The sequence below is a fragment of the Silurus aristotelis genome (assembly GCF_946808225.1).
Source record: "Silurus aristotelis genome assembly, chromosome: 11".
Classification (NCBI taxonomy): domain Eukaryota; kingdom Metazoa; phylum Chordata; class Actinopteri; order Siluriformes; family Siluridae; genus Silurus; species Silurus aristotelis.
The window spans coordinates 6,998,431-7,021,430 of NC_139584.1; the positions used below are offsets into that span (position 1 = coordinate 6,998,431).

The 23,000-nt window shown below is 39.2% G+C and overlaps 1 protein-coding gene across 1 annotated transcript in view; it reads left to right on the plus strand.

The window, feature by feature from the left end:
• The window catches only part of med27 (mediator complex subunit 27), a 75,837-nt gene that overhangs the window by 43,119 nt on the left and 9,718 nt on the right, over positions 1-23,000 (plus strand). Inside the window, exons 4-5 of the mRNA XM_083555249.1 lie at positions 5,363-5,456; positions 19,556-19,663. Coding sequence (XP_083411375.1) covers positions 5,363-5,456; positions 19,556-19,663 — 202 coding nt within the window. The remainder of the gene's footprint in view (positions 1-5,362; positions 5,457-19,555; positions 19,664-23,000) is intronic.

Sequence of the window (23,000 nt, forward strand, 5' to 3'; positions counted from 1 at the left end):
TGAGTAGATTTCACACCTGAGACTGATGAAGCAGCGGGATATTAAAGCAAGTCTTGTCTTGTAGCTGGCTCGGCTTCCCTCCACGCCGCCAATTGAGATGTAATTGCACACCCCATTCGATTACCTTAAGCTTCGCTATTGCCAATAATCAGTCAAAAGCACAGAATATTCCACCACTTTTGAAAGGCTGGCTGCAGTTGTGCTGTACATTTCCTAAGCAGAATATTATTTTCAGAATAAAGTTAACAACAAGGGTGTAGTGGGAAAAGTGCTCAGGTCATAGCGGTCAGGTGGTAAAAGATCATCTAAGTTGGTTGGAAAAGATGACATCCCAGAAAGCCTTTGCTCTGTTCAATGGAGATCAGATTTCAATTCGAGCAATGCTATAGCCATCCTTAGCTAGAAGTCCAAGAGAGCAAAAAATTTACCTGTGCTGTCTGGCTATGAGGAACGGCATACTCACTCTTTTTGTCAATCATGACAGATCTAGCAAATCACTCCTCGATGTGGAAGAGGGCAGAAAGCACTCTCTTCCTCTGAGTGTACTGTATTGCCCTTTAAGTCAGCAGCTAAATTTGTTGGTGGTTTGGTTGTTTTTTTTTGTTGGTTGGTTGGTTGGTTGGTTGGTTGGTTGGTTTGTTGTTGGCTAGTTTGTTTGGTTGGTTGGTTTATTTTTTTTATTTTTCTCATTGCTTGTGGTCTGGATGAAACTGGTCTGTGTTTGGCCTGGATGAAACTGGTCTGAGTAAGGCCTGGATGAAACTGGTCTGTGTAAGGCCTGGATGAAACTGGTCTGTGTAAGGCCTGGATGAAACTGGTCTGAGTAAGGCCTGGATGAAACTGGTCTGTGTAACGCCTGGTTTAAACTGGTCTATGTGTAAGACCTGGATGAAACTGGTCTATGTGTAAGGCCTGGATGAAACTGGTCTATGTGTAAGGCCTGGATGAAACTGGTCTATGTGTAAGGCCTGGATGAACCCCTTTTGCTTGTTGGTAGCTGTGAACCTTCAACACACTCTTAAACAAACCACACAGTCTTACACCCTTCAATTCATAACACTACAATAGCGTTTCCTGAGTGCATTTACAAGTAGTGACTCTTATCAGTCAGGGTTCTGATAGATCTGGAGTCTGTCCTAGGAACACTGTGGGTGAGGCACTCTGGATGTGGCAAAAGACGAAAGATCACCACGTACACACACCTCTACACACGCATTATTTTGTACTATTAAAAAATGCAAGAAAATCTTTCAATTTAAAATGTATTTTAAAACAATTTGGATTAAAAAAAAAGATTCTAATAAAGTACACTGTTAGTAAATTTTATTCTATTTTACTGTATGGGTTTGTTTTTTTGTTTGTTGTTGCACTGTGGGACGAGTGAGTAAGAAAAATCTTTGCGTTACATCACATGCTGCGCCTGTCAAAAAAATGTGTAAACTCCTAGTCTTTTATTGTTTTTGAGAGATGTGTGTTCCTTTTGTTTATATGTAAAACAGTCAGGTCATTTAACAGTATGTAGATTGACCAAACAAATATATAAATGTACAGATGTTAAACTTTATTTCCAAAAATCCCTCCTTAGCATGAAAAACATTCACATTCACTGATGTGGACAGTTAGTTTCTTCAAACATTCAGCTGAAATACTTTGCCATGCCTCTCGTAAAACTTCCTCACTAGTTGGAGATTTCTTTCTGAACTTGTGATCCAGTTCATCCCAGAGCAAAACCTTGAGATTTAGATGCAGTGACTGGGCAGGCCACTCCAGCCGACTGCTCACTCTCTAATGAACGTTTCCAGAGGTTGGATGTATGCTTCAGGTCAGTGTTTTGTTGTATGGCGAAGTCGGTTTCAATGAGCCCCAGTCCATGGAGTTGAAATATTGAATGCTAGCCATGTCAGTTCAGTATTTCTTTTACCCGGAATAAGAACCTTCCCTGCTCCAATACAACCTCAAACTGTTAAGCTTCCATGTTTGACTGTGGGGGTGAGGGCAATCTGCTAACATCTTGTCTTTTTTCTGTTCTTACATATGTTCTTCTGTTAAAACAAAAAATGGCACATTTGAACTTATCTGTCCACAGAACTCGTTCACTGTCCAATTCCTGTGTGGTGTTGCCTTTGAACTAGTTTGTGCATACAAACTACATAATTGTATGCGTCTTAAAAATGATAAAACATGTTTCCAGACTTTTGACCGACTATATGTGATACGCACAATGACAAATAAAAAAAGAAATGTAAAATGTTTTATTCTGTGCTTCCCAGGAAATAAGGCAAAAGAAATAACAGAGCAGTCAGGGAGGCGTCTGACCTCAGATTCCTGTTCCGTTCTAACTGGAATATACACAACATGCACTTTCATAACTTTCAAATGACTTCTGCAACTAATCCTCTTCCCCTCGCCAACCTCTCCCTGGCACTCGTGTAATGAATTTCTTTTTTTTTTTTTGTGCATGAGGCCAGTCCCTCAAGTCTATTGATAGCTGATGGCAAGGGAGATTTTCATTAAACCCTTATTAGCATTGACCCGCCAATACAAGGAGGGCGACTCTTCTCACTTGCGCTTCTGCTGACTCGAGGGATGGCTCGAAGGCTTCGGCTGTCCAACCCCGAGCCTTCTGAAGTCTAACGAGCGAGCTTGGACGTCTCTGGCAGCGGTTCCAAATAATGCATATTCTCCTTTAAACACTGAAGGTGAGCCAGGCGTTCGGCGAGAAATTCCCCCCGCTTTACAGTCCGCCGCCGAACCAAGGCTTCTTGTTTTTATTACAAGAATCTCCTGCTTGTTTCCTATCAGCGGTCGTGTTATTAAACTTTTTGCTTGCTGGCATCGTGTTCAGGCTTTAATGAAAAAGTTGTGTGTAAACAGCGAAGATATCATTTCTTTAGAGTAAACAGCCAAGTTGTATCTTTATTCCCAGAATAAAACACAGGGAAATATTACAGCGGCATACCATCACTGAAACGGATCGTTTCCTTATAACAGCATGCTTTTTTTTTTTTTTTTAAGTCATTAAAAATTTTTTATTGTGCTTTATATCCCGTTATAGTTACTTTTAATGTCTGGGAACGTCTTCGGAGCAAATTAGTTGTAGCGAGTTGTAATGGCTATCGCAGTCAACGTAGCGGGAAAAGGACGCTATTGCGCGTTCGTAGCGAATGAAGTGATCGGAATAGTGTCGTCACATGATTACAGCAAATCCCGTACTACTTTAGCGAAAAGAAAAAAAACGTAGCGTGACTACGTTATGTAACGATAGCAAGGAAGCAGATGAAAGTGCAGATAGCAGTGCTACAAAACACCGCATAGAATATCAGCATCGGAAAAATACTTTGTTGATCCAACGATTAAAGTAAAATTTTAGAAATTTCAGATAAAATATGCCTATTAAGATGTACAAAATTTGTACATAAATTGTCCATGATATTGGTATAATATGTGTGGCTTGAAAATCTATAAGTGTATCATGGAGCAGCTGCTTAACACTTAGGGGGTCAAGTTCCCTTGACAATTAAACACACATCTTGTTGGACTGTAACTTTTACGATAGTGCTTGAAAACAATTTTACTTTTTCATGCTGCAAACACGTAAAGGTGTTTTAGTTTTTTTTGCTATATATTAATTTGAATGTAATGGATTTGACGATAACCCATGTCCGTCATGTTTATAGCCCCGAAGCTAACATGACGTTAAAGCTGAATAACCAAACAAACACTTAGGGGGAGGAGTTTGATGGTCACAGGCAGAAATGATTTCCTGTGGTGCATCGTGGCTGTATAAGTCTGTCAATGACCGTACTTCTCAGACTGACCAGTGTTATACATAGCGGGTCGGAGGAGTTGTTCAAGATGGAATGTACTTTTGACAGCATCCTCCTATAAAGCATATGCATAATATGCATACATCTATATATATCCAGTGAGCAAACAACTGAAAACGTCTTCCATTTGCTGTAAAACACGTCTAATTTTCCCGATGTCCGTGTTAACCCTACCTCTAATGCTCAGTAATTTAGAATGCTTGTTTGTTTGTTTCCATGGTGTTGTAGATCTTTCTCTAAATAATTCGTATATATATTACAACTGCAAAGGAGACCAACATGCAACTCCAGTCAGCTTTCAGTTACTGGCACGAATCTCAGGTCGTACCACAGACGACGTAAAAACGCTTTTTATTTTTTTTTAGCTATGGGGAAGTGTAAGTTTAGCTATACTTGGCTTAAAAAATAAATTTAGGGCCTGGTTAAGGCCAGTTGCTAACAATGTATTTGTATGTGTGTGTTTTTGATGTGATATCGGCCTTAAAAAAATTTTATGGTCTTAAAAAGGTCTTTAAAATTCTTAAATTTGACTTGGTGAAACCAGTAGGAATGCTGAAAAGCAAAACCCTGATCTGGTTCATTGAGGTGCAGTGGCTTGCAGACAACACAGTCCACCTCCATAATCCTTATTCGAAATGCCATATTTAAAGATATATAAAGGAAATGCTAATTTTTTAGTTATTTTTTACTTTGTTAATTTATTATATTAACTATAAACATTTGTTCCCTCAGCTGCCAAAAAAAGCTTGTCATGTAGCGGGGAATATTTATAGTACAAAGTTCTACTGTATCGTTGATACGATACAGTACTGTAAATTGCTCTGTTTTGCTAAATTATGTACTGAAATTTTTGTAAGGCTTCTGGGTAGGCAAAGCTATATCTCGACTCGCGATATTTTTAAATTACGACGGGCTCATCGGAACGCATCTCCGTCGTAAGTCGGGGACTTCCTTTACCTTGCAATGAGTGAAAAACTGCAGTCTGAACTACTTTCTCCTATAAAACAATCCAACACCCCCTGACCAATCAGAGTTGAGAATTCAGCATCGTTTTTGTCTAACCCTATTTGTGCATCCTGCTTGTTTGTCTCAGCATTTGAGCACTAAGAAATTGTAAGAATCTGCGCTTGCTGATGGATTCCCAAATTCTAACCATCGAAATGGTCATTTCCCCCCTGTGCAGAGGGTCTGAGTTAAACAACACCCTCACGTTCCCACGCAGATTAATCAACAGTCTTTACTGTAAGTTACTGTGGTGTAAAGAGCAAATTAGTCGAAGTCTCAGGCTGTGGATAAATCTGATGAGTCAGGGTGGGGTCCAGGAATACATTACCGGTTTGACACAAACATGTCAATAATATTGAATTGTCCAAAGCACAGCTTTTTCAATATTGTTACCTTAATAAAAAGGCATCGACTGGCTATCTGCAGCAATCATGACTTTTTTTTTTTTCTTTTTAAGCACTCACTGAATGTTCAGCAGCTTTCTAAACGTGGATGTGAATATGAATCGCCTTTGTGACCTTCCTCGACAGGTACGTGGACGACGTGATCTCTCGGATTGGCCGCATGTTTCCGGACATGTCCATCGAGCTCTTCCGACCGAATGGGACATCGGCTGTGCTACTGGTGAGCGTTTGTTCAAAAACCTGCCTCTAGTGATGTGCACTTTTTTTTCCCAAACCGTAGGGCATGCGAGACGTAAACATTTTTGCTAATGACTTTCACCTTTGGAAGACTTCCACGACTAGGCTTTGGTTTGAGGACACGTTACATAAGAACAAAACATGGCATGCGGGTTATGGTGAAATTTCCACATTTCCACTCCAAAAGGTGTCATTGACAACATGGTCCAAAGTGGTGTATTCTTCCTGCAGCTCAGCATTTTTTTATTTAATTTTCATTCATACAGTTTATTGTGTTGAGGCATGGTGTTTTGTACTATTTATCCTTTTAGAGTTACTGTATATTATGCTGTGAAGCATCTGCTAAATGTTCCACTTCCTTCCTATAATCACGTTTATTAAAGTCATTTTCCCACCAGCTCTTCTCACCTTCTGATCTGAATGGGAATGCTGAACTACAGTGCTGTGCTGGAAGATTAATAATGCCACGGACCAACCAGAAAGATCAAAGGATAATCAACTAATGGAAAGATCTTGGAAAATATTGCTTTCCAACAAAAAAGCTTTGGAATTTAGAATATTAAAAAAAAAAGAAAATTCTAGAATGTATTAAAAAAAGAAATGATTAACAAACTTTATTGAAAAAATTAGTTTTACTGATGCGCCAAGTCTCAAATCAAGCGCCAAAACCCGCCGTGATGCGCACATCCGGCGATTAAAACCTTCCGTGTGGAAACATAACAAAGGTTTGTTTGGAGTTTGGTTTCACTAATAATACACCTTGATTTGCATAAAGCATCCATATTTGTCCATGAGCGTGTCGATTAAAGTATTTAAAAAGTAAAAGTTTTTATTTAGGGCGCATTTAGAACCGATACAAATGTGCGATTAATTCGCGATTACATTTTTCAATCGATTGACTGCCCTACTTTTATTACCCTTATATTGACTTTGAATATCAGTCATAATACATCAACTGACAGTATTGTTCTCATATTGTTTGCCCCCAATGATGAGGATTTTTGATATATGGTGTTCTTTGGACAGTATTTTCAAAAATTCTGGCCTGACACTTTTGGATCAGTAATTCTTGTCTCTTTTTGATCGTTAGTCTGATTGTTACTCAAAGCTTCAAGTGCTTCCTTTTGTCTTGTCCCATCTTATTTATGCACTTGTTGAAGAAGCCGGTTTGAGGCTTAGTGCCCTTGTTGTTGGAAACAGTTTCGCTATTAAGTGCTTCGTCCTCTGTCTGTCCTCATAAACGTAAAAAACTCGTTTCCTACAATGATAGATCACATTGAATTTAATAGTAACAGCTAACACCAAAGACAAGCCCAGAATCACCATAACCTGGAGGCACAGCCTGGAAATCTGTCACGGCTTTACAACCTCTCATTGTGTGCGCCAGTTTCTTTCTTTTTTTTAAGCATATCTGATCAAGCAACACTGAGAGCCAAGACTCTCAAATCAACATCTATCATCTGCCTCAGCTTCAGGATTGTCTCCTACAGTGCAGTATCTCTGTCTAACCAATAAGATCATGTTTTTGGCACAGAAATGGCGAAAGAACGAAGAGATAAGAGAAAGAGAGTGAGAAATCTTGGCAAGAAAGCTCACGAACGACTACAAATACCCCTTCCCCAGCTATGGGACCTCAACAGCTCACGCCCACAGGACACACTCTTCCAGATGGACTAGTTGGCAGGCTGGCACACTGGGCCACACGGGGGAGGGTCGCTCGAGTGTCAGCTTCCCCACCACAGGGGCCATGCCACAGATCACTACAAAGCTTGGAACATGAGCATCCCCTCCTCGCTCATCTGCATCGCTTTGTGCTCCCTAATTAGCGTGTTTAAAAAAAAACATAATGCCCGCTTACCCCAAATTCGGTGTTTGCTTTCGAGTTCCTCGACTTTTCTGACTTACTTTTTCTCATTTGTTGTGAACTTACTGGTCTTGATGGCCAAATATTCTAACGTCACTTTTTTTTTGATTATTTATTTATGGTAGGGTAAAAAAAAAAGTTTTCTCCTTGACTCCTATTTACAGCTTACCTAATTATAATTCTGCAAAATCAGCACTTGTGCGAAAACGAGGGATTATTTATTCATTCTTTCATCTGCAGTAATGCCGTGGTGGATCCGAAGTCTACCCTAAAATCAGAGATACACCCTGGATGGGTTGCTGGTACATGCTGGGGTGGGCATGAGGGCATAATTGTGTGGGTGTATAAGAATCCTGTAGGGCAAAGAAAAAACAAGTTTATTGACATATGCAGGATTCATTCATTCATGCTTAGTAACTGCCTGATCAGGGCCATGGTATTTAAAATGAGGCTACTAGTTGGTTTATACAATGGGAAATAAAGCCAACTGTTATAGACCATTTCAAAAGAAGTAAACAATAACAAACGCGTTGAAATGATACTGTGCCATTTTTAAAGCACGGACCTGTCAAAAGAAAATAACTAACTTAACATCACTTTTTCAATTTTAGATAAAACAGAACACTTATGATGATATTTCTAAATAATAACATGGAATTACCAGACCCCTTAAATCAGACATGGAAGCGACACCTTTTCAATAAACATTTTTTGATGAAGTAGTGTATTCAGGCGTGTATAATCATCTGGTTGAGACAGAGTGAGCCTACACGCGAGAAAAGCAAAGGCTTATCGTAGTTTAGATGCCTACAATTACTAGCTTCGCGGAATAGTCGTAAAACATTTGTTCACGCGGTGTGGATGATGTTTAAGTCTAAATAATAATCATAACCTTATACCTAAAATTCATATCCTTATACAGATAAAAATAGGAATATTTGATGCGCTAACGGATCCTTATACACACATTCACACACTCCTTCACACCTGTGGGCAATTTAGAACTGTGTGTATGCCACCTAGCAGAACTGGGCAGGGAACAAAACAGCAAACTATCTGTTTTGTTATTTGTGTGAGGGAGGTGGTTGCTCAGTGGTTAAGGTTGGAGGTCGACCGATTGACAGGCCGGACGATTAATCGGACTGATTTTTGCCTTCTTTTTTTTTTTTATCGCCGATTATTATTATTATGTAGGCGCGTCTGACACACCAAACCGCGCACGTACATTCTGCGCTTGTGTGAGTGAGCATAACACTCCCATACCAGCAGTTGGCAGAAGTGTGTATTCGGCATCCAAAGGGGCAAACTTCAAAGGCCACATCTGTAAATATATAAAGCAAGCAGCGTTTGCACTCGCCGCAATCATTCCTAACAGACTCGTGAGTTCTCTTACTCGTCGACGAGCTCGGACGCTGATTTCACGCACAGAATCTGACCAAAAACAGCTGACGCGGTCCGACCAGAGCCAACAGTGCGGGAAAAAAACGATTGCTGACCGACGCAAAGAAATAATTTCATTCTGCTGTAATGTACATGTGACACCTTTTCTACCCACAATGCCCCTGCCAGCGCGTCTTTTAAAGTGCCAGTTAAAGTCTTATGGGCAGCATCCGAAATCCACCCATGGGCCATTTTCACACTTCATTACATGCTTTCATTTCGAAGATGAAATTAGGATAATTTTAGCTACTTTACTTGAGTATGTGCAGAAGGAGCTCGTCCTCAAAGTGCGTTCGCTGTTGTTCGTTCACACTGCACTGCTTTGAAGTTAGGGGTTCGTTTTCCACCGCCAAAACTGAGCGGCCTCTCCAGTTTAAAATAAGCAATGCCTTAAGATATCCATCAGATCTACAAATAATAACCAGAATCCAAAATGCCAATGGAAAATCAAAGAAGCATCTGGGTCTGGGGATTTCATACTACGTCCCAGGGCGGATATCAGCTTGAAGTGCTGGGTCGATATCTGATCGTATCATTTCCACTCCAAATATATCTACTTTTGAAAATAAAATTGCAAACGGGGAAAACGTAGACAGGCATTTTATATCATTCCGTCAGCAGGAAAACGATTTTGCCAGCAATTTCCGAGCTACTTCCAGAACTCTGAGTTATATATTTAGCGGAAGATGTGCTGGGAAGATGTTGCTTGCTTGCTTGTAGCTCGTTGGCTGTCGATTCCGTTTTGTATGTGTTGTGTGTGAAGCTGATGCCAAGGTTCTGGCTAATGAGATGTATACAGCAATCGAAGCAGAGACTATGACCACACAGAACATGGACTAAGAGCTATTTGATATTTCAGCATGGAAATGATTTAAAAAAGAGGTCAGCTCAGGGATTAGTTTGGTAAATAAGCTTCACGAGTGTAAATGCATGTGGGTAAAACATACCAGGTTGAAATTGCCAGGTGTAAATAGGGTCCTGGGGCTCTCCCCCATTATGAGACATAACAAACACAAACGTGCGCAGATGTTTTGTCTACGCCGTCTCGCTTGCAATAAGTTCACAGGATACTACAAAACCCTCCTGCTTACCTCTTTACTTCTCAGCTAGACTCGTGTCTCAGATGTGCAGCATTAACTAGGGCGTGAGATTGAGGGCAAAAAAGGAACGAGCCAGTCCTCTGCGAGATCCGGATCCTTTACAGGCAAGCTTGCCCAGCCGTAATTAAGGAGATGCTAATGAGAGTGACAAATGCCTCCTCCTCAGGCCCTCTCCTCATTTTCCTCACCCATTTGATACCATCAGCTTCACCACCCCCACCAATATGTTCTGTTTTTTTTTTGGAACTTATATGTCTCGAGCTCCTTTCTCCTGATGAGCGCAGTGTTTTTAAGTGCGATCTGAAGCCTTTTCATGTGCTGCCACTAACTAGATCCTGTCACTCGTTTGGCAGCGCGCATCAAACGACGTACAAAAGCGGAGCCGCAAAGCTTCACGCAGCAGGAGTTAAGAGATGTAACTTAGGTGAAACGTGCATGTATGTTAAACAGCGATCACCGTAAGGAAGCTCCAAACCAAAATCTAGAATGCTAATCTCTAGCTTTTTCTGTAGTGTGGTCCGAGTTCTGGAATATGATATTACCTAGAATTCACCATAAACCTTGTATATTAAAAAAAGGTTTGAATATTTAAATGTGTTGCATTATAATAAAGTAGCGGGCTGGTCAGGGTCAGACTACAGTGATTAATCAATTCGCTATGCTAATGGGATCCAATATCCCGTCTAGTCCTCTTTTTTTTTGCTTGCTCAGAAACCAAACTTGTCTAAAAAAATGAATAAATAAAGCTAGTCATATACAATACAGGAAGTTAATACAACTTTGATCATTATAGTCTTCTCATCATGTTTCTGTCAGAGCACATTTTATCTGTGGGCTTCACAAAACTGTAATGTGGTGTCCTGTCTTCGCATCACACAGTAAAGATTCTCTATATGCCTGAAAGTTTGTGAACACCTGCTTATTATACCCAAATGTAGGGCTTTAGCAAACTTTTGCCCCATGGCCTAAACCATTATGAGCGGTTAAGTGAATAACAGTGATTATCTCATCATGGCACCTGTTAGTGTGTAGGATATATTAGTTAGCAAGTGAACATTTTGTCCTCAAAATTTACGTGTTTTAAGCAGGAAAAATGGGGCCGGCGTAAGGATTTGAGTTTGACAAAAACCCAATTGTGATGCCTTGACGACTGGGTCGGAGCATCTCCAAAACTGCAGCTCTTTTGTGGTGTTCCCACCACACAGCTGCAGTGCTCAGTATCTTTAAAAAGTGCTCCAAAGAAGGAACAGTGGTGAACCGGCGACAGGGTCATGATTCAGCCGAGGCTCATTGATTCACGTGGGGAGCAAAGACTGACCCTCAGACGAGCTCCTGTAGCTCAGACTTCTGGAGAAGTGACTGCTGTTGATGCTCGACGTAGAATGTCATCGCGTGCTGTAGAATTAGAAATTTCCTTTGATGAAACTAAACGTTCCTGCATGACAGTTTGCACAAATTGAGGTTCATGATTTGCCACAGTTGGACTGGAAAACCTCGAGTGTACTGCACTGTACCCTAACCTCAAGTTTCCTGAACATTCCTCGAACCGAAACACAGACTCAAGCCACAGGCCTCCATTAGCATAATACAGCGGAAAGTCCTATTGGATGAGTGGAATAATATTAAATGGGGAGCTATTCTGGCATGGGGTGCTAAAAATTAACGTCAATATGACCCTAGCTAGCATCTTTTTTTAAATGTTATACGCAAACCACGTTTAAATATAGTGAGTAGCGGTAGCTTCTACTATACAGGTCAAATATTATTCGAGATACAAATACTTGTTCTTACACACACTTGTAACTGTTTTTTTCTTCTTCTACAAGGAGCAGCTACAAATAAAAAAATAAAAAATTGTAAAATGTATAACAGATGCCAAATTTGTCCTGGGCTACTTATTAATCCAGTCTTGAGGATGTATTTGTGTACACAGTATTCCTTCTCATCCACTGAAACCTGAGGAGGATAAATAAGTTACTGACAATCAACGGATGAATTTGAAACCTGCCTGAAGAACTATTTACGGAAACTGCTATGTATAGAAATATTGGTCATTTATAAATGTATCATGTAACAGAACTTGTATTATGATACATTTTTCAATGATAACCCTGATGTTTCAGTGTAGATATTTTATATTTTTTTTTGGATGCTGTCATTGAACTTTGGAATGGTTGCGTCACAGACTCAGCAAAAATGCCTAGGTTGGGTTCACCTGTGCCGTAATTAATATTCTTGACGTTCCGAGTGGCAGGTTGCGGTAATGCTTGATCTGGGGGTCACCACAACTGCAGTCTTATAACCATCTTTAAAGAACAGTGTTAGAGGAGGTGACTTTGTCGTGCCCTTGCCTTGCCTTGTCTTGCCTTGCCTTGCTCTCTCTTGCACCGTCTCTCTTTGGTACTTTTAGAGCCCTGCCTTTTTAATTGTATCTAAAAGTGACCTTGTGCTGCTATTGATCTACATCAAAAATATTTCGCCCTCCTCAGGGGCATGGCTCAGGGAACACGCGAACACATTTTCGGCTTCCAGCTCTGGAATATCGACAGATTTTTTGGAACGTCCTCAGATAATGCTGAGACACGAGGATCCGGAGGTCACCGTAGGATCCGAGCTTCAAGAAAAGTTTGTTCGTAGCCAGTCCAGAGCAGCACCACTATGTTCCTCGGCGCAGGATGAGAAGCCGAGAGAAAAGTTGATGAGGTGGGTATGTTGGTGATGCCAGAGTTGGCAGCAAGAGTGCATAGAAAGTCTGATTATTGCTGAGTGGTTGAAGAGGTCTGAGCCAGCTGGTTCAGCAGTATGCCGGCGTCCCAAGATTCACCTCAGAAGCATCAAAGTCGCTTCCAGAAGCGCATCAGCAGTGAACAGCAAGCCTTTCCGAGCTCCCCGTCCCGTCCCGCCATCCACAGCGGAAAGATCCTGGCGTTAGTCTTCGTGATGACACCCATCCCGCACGCGATGAACACATCATGCAAGCCTGTGAGGTTAGCTAATGCAGGACTGCCTCACTTTGGCACCTCGCACTTCCTGTTTTGCAGCCGATTTTGGCGGCAGCATTCACTTGTTGCTTAGAAACGCTTTCGTCCTTTTCTTTTTCTCCCCCCCTCGTCACTGCCGTTTTTCCTTTCTTTTTTTCCTGCCACATTCTCTCCATTGCTTCTCTTTCTGCCCACTCTCGCTCCAAATAAAAAGCACCATCTGCCACCATGGTGCTCTGTTCCTCCTGGGAGTGTGCTTTTTCTCTCGCCGAGCGAGCCGCACCAGGATGCCTCGAAGTTTAACGAACTTCTATTGTCCTCAGCATTGAGCTCGCACCAGGCCCCGCGCCAGCGCCTCGCTTTCAGCACAGCCTTTCGGGAAGAGAGTTGAAGAAGCCTTCCTAGAATAGCTGTTGACATTAAAAATTGGCTCTGCTCTTACAGAATGTACGTACAGACACACACGTATACATACATATATAACCATTTTAGTAGATCTTCTCAAGAGACAATACTATAGAAATGAAACCCAGATACATTTTATCCTGTCAAGCAGACAAAAACATGAACATGATGAAGAGGACATGTGTCCATGCAGGGTTACACAACATACAGCTGTTATCACTTAGGGTGTACTCAATTTTGTTGGCAGCTATTTAGACAATAATGGGTTTCTGTTGAGTAAATTTGAGAGGACAGTAAATCTATACTGCTATACAAACTGCACATTGACTACTCTAAAAATATATCCAAGTTTCATTTCTAGATACAAGATACTACAATGGTTGCTCAAATGTGACTGGGTGCACTCATATATTATATATACAGTACAGACCAAAAGTTTATATATATTATATATACAGTACAGACCAAAAGTTTGGACACACCTGCTCATTCAAAGAGTTTTCTTTATTTTCATGACTATGAAAATTGTAGATTCACACTGAAGGCATCAAAACTATGAATGAACACATGTGGAATTATATACATAACAAAAAAAGTGAACTGAAAATATGTCATAGTGTAGGTTCTTCAAAGTAGGCATCAAGAGAATGCCAAGAGTGTGCAAAGCAGTAATCTAAGCAAAAGGTGGCTACTTTGAAGAACCTACAATATGACATATTTTCAGTTGTTTTACGCTTTTTTGTTATGTATATAATTCCACATGTGTTAATTCATAGTTTTGATGCCTTCAGTGTGAATCTACAATTTTCATAGTCATGAAAATAAAGAAAACTCTTTGAATGAGAAGGTGTGTCCAAACTTTTGGTCTGTACTGTGTAATATATATATATATATATATATATATATATATATATATATATATATATATATATATATATATATATATATATATATATATATATATATATATATATATAAAATTAATTTGCGATTAATCACAATGTCCATATATATATTGATATTGCGTGATTAATCGGAAATTAATCAAACATTATTTGTTCTTAATGTACCTTAAGTTAATACTTTTCAATGTTTTAAATACTCTAACCAAATGACCATATATGGATGCTTTTAGCAAATGTATGTTTATTATTTTTGAAACCAAACTCAGCATAGAGCATGAAGACAAAATATTCTTTTCAAAGTAATTATTGGTGTTTAAAATTACTTAAATCAGCAGGACACTAAACAAAACTTTTGCCTTGTTTCCACACGGACGGTTTTAATTGCCGGATTTTGGTGCCGATTTAAGACTTGGCGCATCAGTAAACACAAATGTTTAGTGATTAAAAATAACATTTCGGTGGATATATTATGTGTGTGTGTGTGTGTGTGTGTGTGTGTGTGTGTGTGTGTGTGTGTGTGTGTGTGTGTATATTTGTGTGTGTGTGTGTGTGTGTGTGTATATTTGTGTGTGTGTGTGTATATATATATATATGAGTAGGGTTAAAGGTTTTAATTTTGCCTCTTTAATATTTATTTGTTTAATTACATTTTTTTAATAAAAATTATCAAACGGAAATGCGTGCTGCATCAATTGCGCGTTAATAAAATGTATATAAATTGAGGGATTTGGAATTTGGGTTTTTTGGGGGTATAGTGAAACCATTTAATTTAAGTTGTGGGTGATTGCAGTGATATACAAAATGTTTTTTTGGGGGTTTTTTTTGCTTACTTCTGAAGTTAAATCTTTTCGAGGTCGTTATGTAGCTGGAGGGGTTTGTAACGGGTTTTCATTACTTCATTCCTTACAAAGAATCCAGACATTAGTTATTCCTCTGGCATTGTGCCAAATAAATGACTGTGGTGGCCTCTTGTAAAGAGGAGAGATATTTAAAACGGGACTCTTCATAAAGCTCAGAGGCCTTTGATCAATCCTCAGCTCACGCTAACAGCCAGTATAATGTATTCAGGAAATCCTGTTGTTTCAGAGACGTGCTGTTCATGAAGGTTTCAAGCCTCCACTTGGGGTTTTTGGTTTAGAAGTTGATTTCTTGTAGCATGCTCCATCACACCGGATTAAACCCTGAATGAGTTGTTAAAATTTAGACTTGAATTGCAGATAGACTTCGCTTTTGCTGCTGGTGCAACATCGGGGCAACCTCAATTCAACCTCAATTCAAACAGCTTCAGGTTCTATTGCTTGTTAATCTAATGATGTCTCTGCGTATGTAGATGCTGTATCGGTTTTCCATGTCTGTATTCGCATATGATCCTAAATTGGCGCGTTTAAGCCCATAATCGTGTGTGTGTGTGCTGCCATCATTTGTGTTCATGTGCAGATACAGTTCTCAGATATCCAGGCAGATGGCTGTAGTTTCACTGCTTTTTGTTCTGGGCAAACCAATTTCTTGCTGGAATTTTTCGCGGGTGAAGCAACAAAACAAAGTAAAAGTATTCAGCATCAGATTGGGGGGAAAATCCATGCCTGCAGTGACAAGTGACAGCACAAAGCACGATTAGCCTTACAACAAGAGTGTGCAAACGGCACGTTTGCAAAACACTAGGGATACCGGTGTATATACTGTATTTAAAACGGTACAATATCACAACTTTGCTGAATTCAGTATTTCATACGCCGCTGTTTCGAAGTTCACCTGTAGGCGGCAGTGCTTCCCACATTGCGTTGAAACTGTTAAAAGACAAAAAAATTATGCACATGCATTAATTGTTACTTCAGTTCAGAGATGGCAAAAGTAAACATACTTTACTCAAGTAGAAGTGCAGATACTTATGTTTTAAAGAGTACTGAGCACTTTTACACTCAAGTTAAAGTAAAGAAGTTTGAGCTCTGACATGTATTTAAGTAAAAAGTAGCCATTACTACTACCTGTTTTAGTGTCACACTGGTAACTGGACCTCACATTATATAAATATAATAATAAAAACGAATAAAAAATTGTGTTACCTAATATATGCATCCAGGCTGAACATCCACCATATAGAACACAAGCAGAGAAAAGATGATGGCGATCAGGAACGTGTCTGTTCTCAGTCATGTTTACATCACTGACTCCCTCTGTCTCATCCACATTAACCCCAGACTTCTTGTTCTCCGTCTTGCTCGTTGTTAGCTTCAGAGGCTAGTCTACGTCTGTGGTGCGTAAAAGCCAGGAAATGATTCACCAGTGGTAGATTGAAAAAGTCACGCAATGACAGGAAATAGATTGATGGGCTGAAAACGGCGCGCAACGAGAAGAAAAAATATCGATCACGTCTAAACTAGAGTAACAAGCCTGTTTTGAAAATGTTACAAGTAGAAAGTACGGATATGTGTGTTAATATGTTAATGCGTGAAGGTAAAAGATGTCTACTTAAAAATCTACAATAACAAAGTATTTGTATTACATTACGTCCCAATTTTGATTAAGTTGCGCTTTTTTTTTTTTTCTCTCCAAAGGTAATCCCATGTTCCTGGTAGGTTTTTTATTTCACTGTTCGCACTGTGTGTTTGCACTGAAAAGATGAGAAGATATATATGAATATATATTCATTGTATTACTTAAGGTGTGTGTGTGTGTGTGTGTGTGTGTGTGTGTGTGTGTGTGTGTGTGTGTGTGTGTGTGTGTGTGTGTGTGTGTGTGTGGATAGATAGATAGATAGATAGATAGATAGATAGATAGATAGATAGATAGATAGATAGATAGATAGATAGATAGATAGATAGATAGATGTTATGTTATAGCTTTAGATTTCATTTTGCATGCAATAATAGTCCGACAAACTTCATCAAAAGGTGAGATTTTATTAATTTATTTGCAAATTTGGGCAGTAAGGAGGTGCATGCAGTTATCGCACGATTTCGGCGATCGGAACCAAGCTTAATCTGACAGTTGCACATTTAAACTGACACATGATCATTTTAATTCCATATTTAACATCATCATTCTCCATTAAAACCCTCCGCTTGCAGTCCAGGTAAAACATGCTGGGGGGGGGGGTTTTGTGTGTGAGAGGAAAACCGCCTGTTTTTTAATACAAAATACAGCGAGTCTTAAAATAACACTCAGTGGATCTTTTCTTTCAAATCTTGGCCAAGCAGTTTGAACCTTTCCTTGCTGCGTGGTGGCCACAGTGAGCGATAAGAAACAGCTCGTAGGTGTTGGTTTCATTTTTTCCCCTGCCCTGTAGGCTTCACGCCTCTGATGAAAAATATTTCAATTTACATGGGGCAGATGTCTCCCAATGGAGGCTGTAGGTGGTAATGGACGGAAGCTTTAGAACGGCGGCGTCAGCCACCCGAAGAGAGCAAAGGCCGCGGTCCAAGCCGCTCCGACGACCGCAAATTTAATAAAAACGCCTCACAGAAGCGCAAGCACACGGAACAAGGCCTCGGCATATAGTAACACGATTTTCCACACGGTTTCTTTTACTTTCTTCCCCCTAAAAATCCCTGTGAAGCCTTCACTGCCATCAAATCTAGTTTGCCTTGTTGATAATTTGTATGCTTGATATTCCATAGAGGGAACAAAAACACTAGAAACTGACCTTGCTATAAGAGTGTGATAGTCAGGTTTCCACATACCTTTCGCTATATATAATGTGGGAAAGATGCTAAAGCTGTTTTTAGCATTGGACCCTGGATCAGAAGGTCATGGGTTCTTATCCCAGCACCACCAAGCTACCGTTTCTTGGACCCTCAAGCTCAGTTGTAAATCGCTCAGGATAAGGGCGCCTGCCAAATGCCGTAAACGTGAATAGAATAGAAACTATATTCTAAATGCAAATGAAGGATATGAATGTCATATGTTTGTTACAGTAGCATTTTGCATAGTTCAACCTACATTTATTTTGTAATCACAACTGGATCACAAAAGGCATTTCAGAAATTAAGAGAGGATCACATTCCGGTAGAACAACAAAAACTATAGACTCTATAGAAATCCACTTTAATCCCGATTTGAAAATCCGATGCTACACAGTGACTATGACAGTTGTAGCAGGTTGGGTTGATGAGAACTGCAACAATATATGCACAAAGGCTTGAGTCCCCATTCACGGTTATTATAACCTCCACTGTTCTAGAAGATCTTCCACTAGATTTGTGCTCATCAGCCACAAGCGTGTTAGTAAAGGCAGGTACTGATATGGGTAAGGTGAGGAGGCCTGGGGGTGCAGTCAATGGTGCAATTCATCATACATATTAACATATCAGAAAACAAATTAGAAAACACTAACAAATCCGAAAACAAAATAAAATGTTTTCTAATTAGTTTTCCGATTTGTTAGTGTTTTACACTTCACTGCCACCGTAGTAATTTTTTACCATGTACAACATCACATCATGTGCAGTTTCTCATGTGGAATGTCATATTATTTGCAATATGTTCTTAGTTCCTGATCACCTTTTGTACTTTTGAATACATTTGTATTTAGAATATTTTATTTTATTTTCAATTATATTTAATTTGTATTTATTCTTCTTTTACTCTGAAGCAGTCTCTGGCATATGAATTTCCTTCAGTAGAATTAAAGTTCTATTGTATCACAACGTATCATATCATATCTTATATCCTTCTTAACCATATCTATATCTTTGTACAATATATAGTATGTAGTTATGCCTCCATATGGGTTTGGGCAATATATGTATATTTCACTTTATTTTTTATATATATATATATATATATATATAATATATATATTTTTTTTTTTAAGCTTCACACTTCAAGAAGATGTAGTTCTCCGTTTTTTCCCTTTGACTGCAAAAACAGTGGGGGTACAAACTTGCAAACAGTTCTGACCTTCTGAAAACTACTGTGTGTAATTCAGTTTCTTATGTGGATGTGTTTGTGTGTATGCACAATGTAAGCCCCTTTCTATTACTCTTTTGTTTAGATAAGCTGACCTTTATCCCACTGCTCCTCATTGTGCTCCTCCTTTTCAAGCCTCCTTGAGGAGGTCCATGACCCCCCAAGTCTACTCGCAATCCCTTCTGGTCCGTCTCATCAGCAATACGCTTCTGTCTCTCTCGGTCAGCGGTAGGGTCAGACTCCGCTCTTCTTTAAACAGGTTGAATGGTGCTATTGAGAGGACACTGTTAATAATTTAGAGAGAGATCTCCACTGTTTTGTTCACGCAAACCTGGGCTTCATCTTTGTCAAAAGAGCAAAGCTGCCCATCTTTCTTTTTTTTGGTCACATACACCCAGAAGTCTCAAGCTTACCTCTAAGGCCTGACTGAAGTCTTTTCTGAAAACCCGGCTGATCATAGATCTACTGTTTGTGTGCAGGTGACCCTGGGAAAGGTGCTGAAAGCCATTGTGGTGATGAGGAGCCTGTTCATCGACCGCACAATCGTCAGAGGATACCACGAGAACGTGTATTCCGAGGATGGCAAGGTACTTATGGGTGCACCGCTCCATCGGAGTGTTTAGAATTAAAACTATGATCAGGTTTTGTGAAATCAATCAATCAATCAAATTATATTTATAGCGCGCTTTCCAGTAAAACAACAATAGACAAAAAAACGGTAATTAGATGATATTTTGCTAAGTGCGTTATTGTGCTGGTACCTTAAAAGACTCCCGTAGACAGTGGACCCCTGAAGTTTTTGATGATATTCCTTTTCTGTGTGGTTCAGTGGTGGACAGAAAAGAATTGATGTAATTCATAAATAAATTTTTGTCCATCTCTACCATACTGAAGTATTTCCATTCGGGGAGACTTTTACTTTAACTTCACTACATTTCAGTGTCAAATATTCTTACATTTGCAGATACATTTGGCAGACGCCCCATAATCCAGAGCAGACTTAAAAAATTTTTTTTTTTATGTAAACAACTAAGCAGAGGTTATATTTTTAGGGGCCTTGCTTAAGGGCCCCAGCAGTTGCAGCTTGGTCATTCTGTGGTTTAAACTTACGGCTGTTCGATTAGAAGGCCAACATCTTCCACTTTCGCGTGCAGTAGGGGTTTCCTCTGGGTTCTCTAGTTTCCTCCCTAAGGACACTGAATGTGGAGGGTCCTCTTGAATTCTTACATATTCTCTAGTTTACTCAGGGAAGTGGTAGCTCAGTGGTTAAGATGTTGGACTTCTGATCAGAAGGTCATGCGTTCAAATCACACCAGCACTAAGCTGCCACTGCTGCGCCCTTTACCCTCAACTGCTCAGTTGTATGAATGAGATAATTGTAAGTCTGCAAAATGGCATAAATGATAATCATAGACATGAGACGTGACCTAGACATGTGATGTATTGAAACTCTGGTCCAAGGAGAATCACTCAAAAAACGATCATTTTGCACCAAACCGAAATTCTGCACCATTAAGCGCCGCTTAACTTTTCTTTCAGGACATTCCTCCTTTTTTATTTTATTTATTTGCTTTTTTTTTATTTTTTATTTTTTTTATTATTATTATTATTAATTTGGGCATCTGATAACATGACGGCTTGGCTGAAGTCTTAAACAGGAATAGTACATTCAAGCAACTTTCCCTTTGTTTTATAATATATAATAATTGTTTTATAATTTTAATATATAATCTTTATTTTATTTCTATAAAATAAAAATGACCACCAAGATGCATCCTCCTGTGTTTGATGTATGACTATTAAAACTAAAACCAGACAAATATAATAAAATAAATATTTAACATATATAAAAATCAACACAAATTTTTCATGAATCCACCTGACACGCCCCCTTCAGCCCCCTTCAGCGTGTCAGGTGTTTTCTCGGCCGCTTTCTCTGAAGCTCCCGGCTTCAATTGCGCACATATGGTGCTCGTTTATCATCACCAGCTCCTATTTAAACTTCCACACTCTCACTGTCCGTTATTGTTGGTATACGTTGGTTCACGGCGGTCGTTGTTATCGCTCATGTGTATCCCGGTACGTGTCTTCCCACCGGCACTCTCTCACCGGCTGCTCTTTTCTTCCCAAAGCGCATCGCGGATTTCCACTTCAAAAACGTCGACTTGATAGGGTTGTCGAGGTAACCGAGGGCGAGATAACCGGGTTCCACTGTATGTATGTATGGATATATATATATATATATATATATATATATATATATATATATATTTATATATACATATATATATATATATATATACATATATATATATTACACACACACATACATACATACTTCTTTTTGCAGTAAAAAAAAAGGCAAGAAATAAATAATAAGAAGAAATAAGAAATAAATAAAATAAAAAATTGTGTTGATTTTTATATGTTTAATATTATTTAATAAATATAATGATTAATATATTGTCTGATGGTTGTGATGTCATAACACATTTTAAAGCAGGGGCCAAAGCCACCACCTAGTCCAATAATAATCTCTACGTTTTTATAAATCTTGATTTCAAATTATTATTATTATTATTTTTTTTTTTTTTACACAAAGCTGCTTAATATGGTTCCCACTCTCTGTGTGTTCTCTGGTCTTTTGTGTGCAAGGTCATACTGACATACTGAAGTCTTTTATTTATTTTTTTTTTCAATTTTTCTGTAAGGGCACTGGTTCTCGTTGGCTTAGGTAACAATCTGAAATCTTAAGATTTTTTTTGTAATCGACACTAGTCTCTTTGGTGCATTTTAATAATTCAGACGTGTTCAGAGCTCGCCATTCGCTACAGAAAAGAGCGAATGATGTGAGACGTCGTCCACTATTTATCGCCTCTACCCCGACACGTCACTTTCAACATTAGTGGCTCATTCGTTTTGAACCCGGCGAAGCGCATCTCTCACGTTCCCGGCGAACCGAGCCGTTTGAACGCGCCGAGGTGACACTAATACGAGGAGGCCATCAAAGCCGTGCGCAGCCTTGATCAGCGTTAATTACGGTAGCAGGGATGAAGCGTGTGAACTCGCTGTCAGGATGATGCTTTGCCCTGGGCTGCCGGGCACATCGTGTGTCTGTGGTGAGCAATAATGATTAACCTCTGCTGCCAAAGAAGCCAACTCCTACTGCCACTGGCCCCTTCCACACCTCACCTTCATCCTTCTAGAAACTTCTCCAAACAAACTGTTTATGGCGTTTGTTCTTGGTGGCACTTGACTTCTTCACTCCCGCTGGAACTCGAATGCTTTTTGTTAAAAGTGTCAGAAAAAAAATGTAACTTTTGTTTTGATTTTCCATAAAATGCAGACACTAAATTGATTTGCAGTGTATGAAATATTCTCATGGTTAAATCCAATCCAAAGTGTTTTATTTGTCTATGGAAGTATTTGTGCTCTCTTTCATTGCTATATTTATATATATATATATATATATATATATATATATATATATATATATATATATATATATATATATATATATATATATATATATAATTTATTTAATTTTTTTTTTTACAGATGGTCTTTGAGTTATGATAGTTAGATTTTTTCGTTCTTATGATGACGATAGCAATAAGACAAAATTGTAAAAATATTTTACATTTTATGCAGGATGCCCCACTCTCGATAGTGGTCACTGGAGTAAAGTTGTCTCAGTGTGTATTTTTTTCTGATTCAAACAGCAATTTTAGTGATAAAAGCATGTCTTCCAAGCGCCCAAGTATGTCTCCTGCTGGTAGTGAAAAAAAGAAGTTTGGAGCAGAAAATGAAAATTATAAATCGGGCTGTCACTGTCACAGTCATAGCACCATCTTCGACTTACAATATTTTTGACTTACTATGCGGTCGTTGTAACATACCTCCATCGTAAGTTGTGTGTGTGTG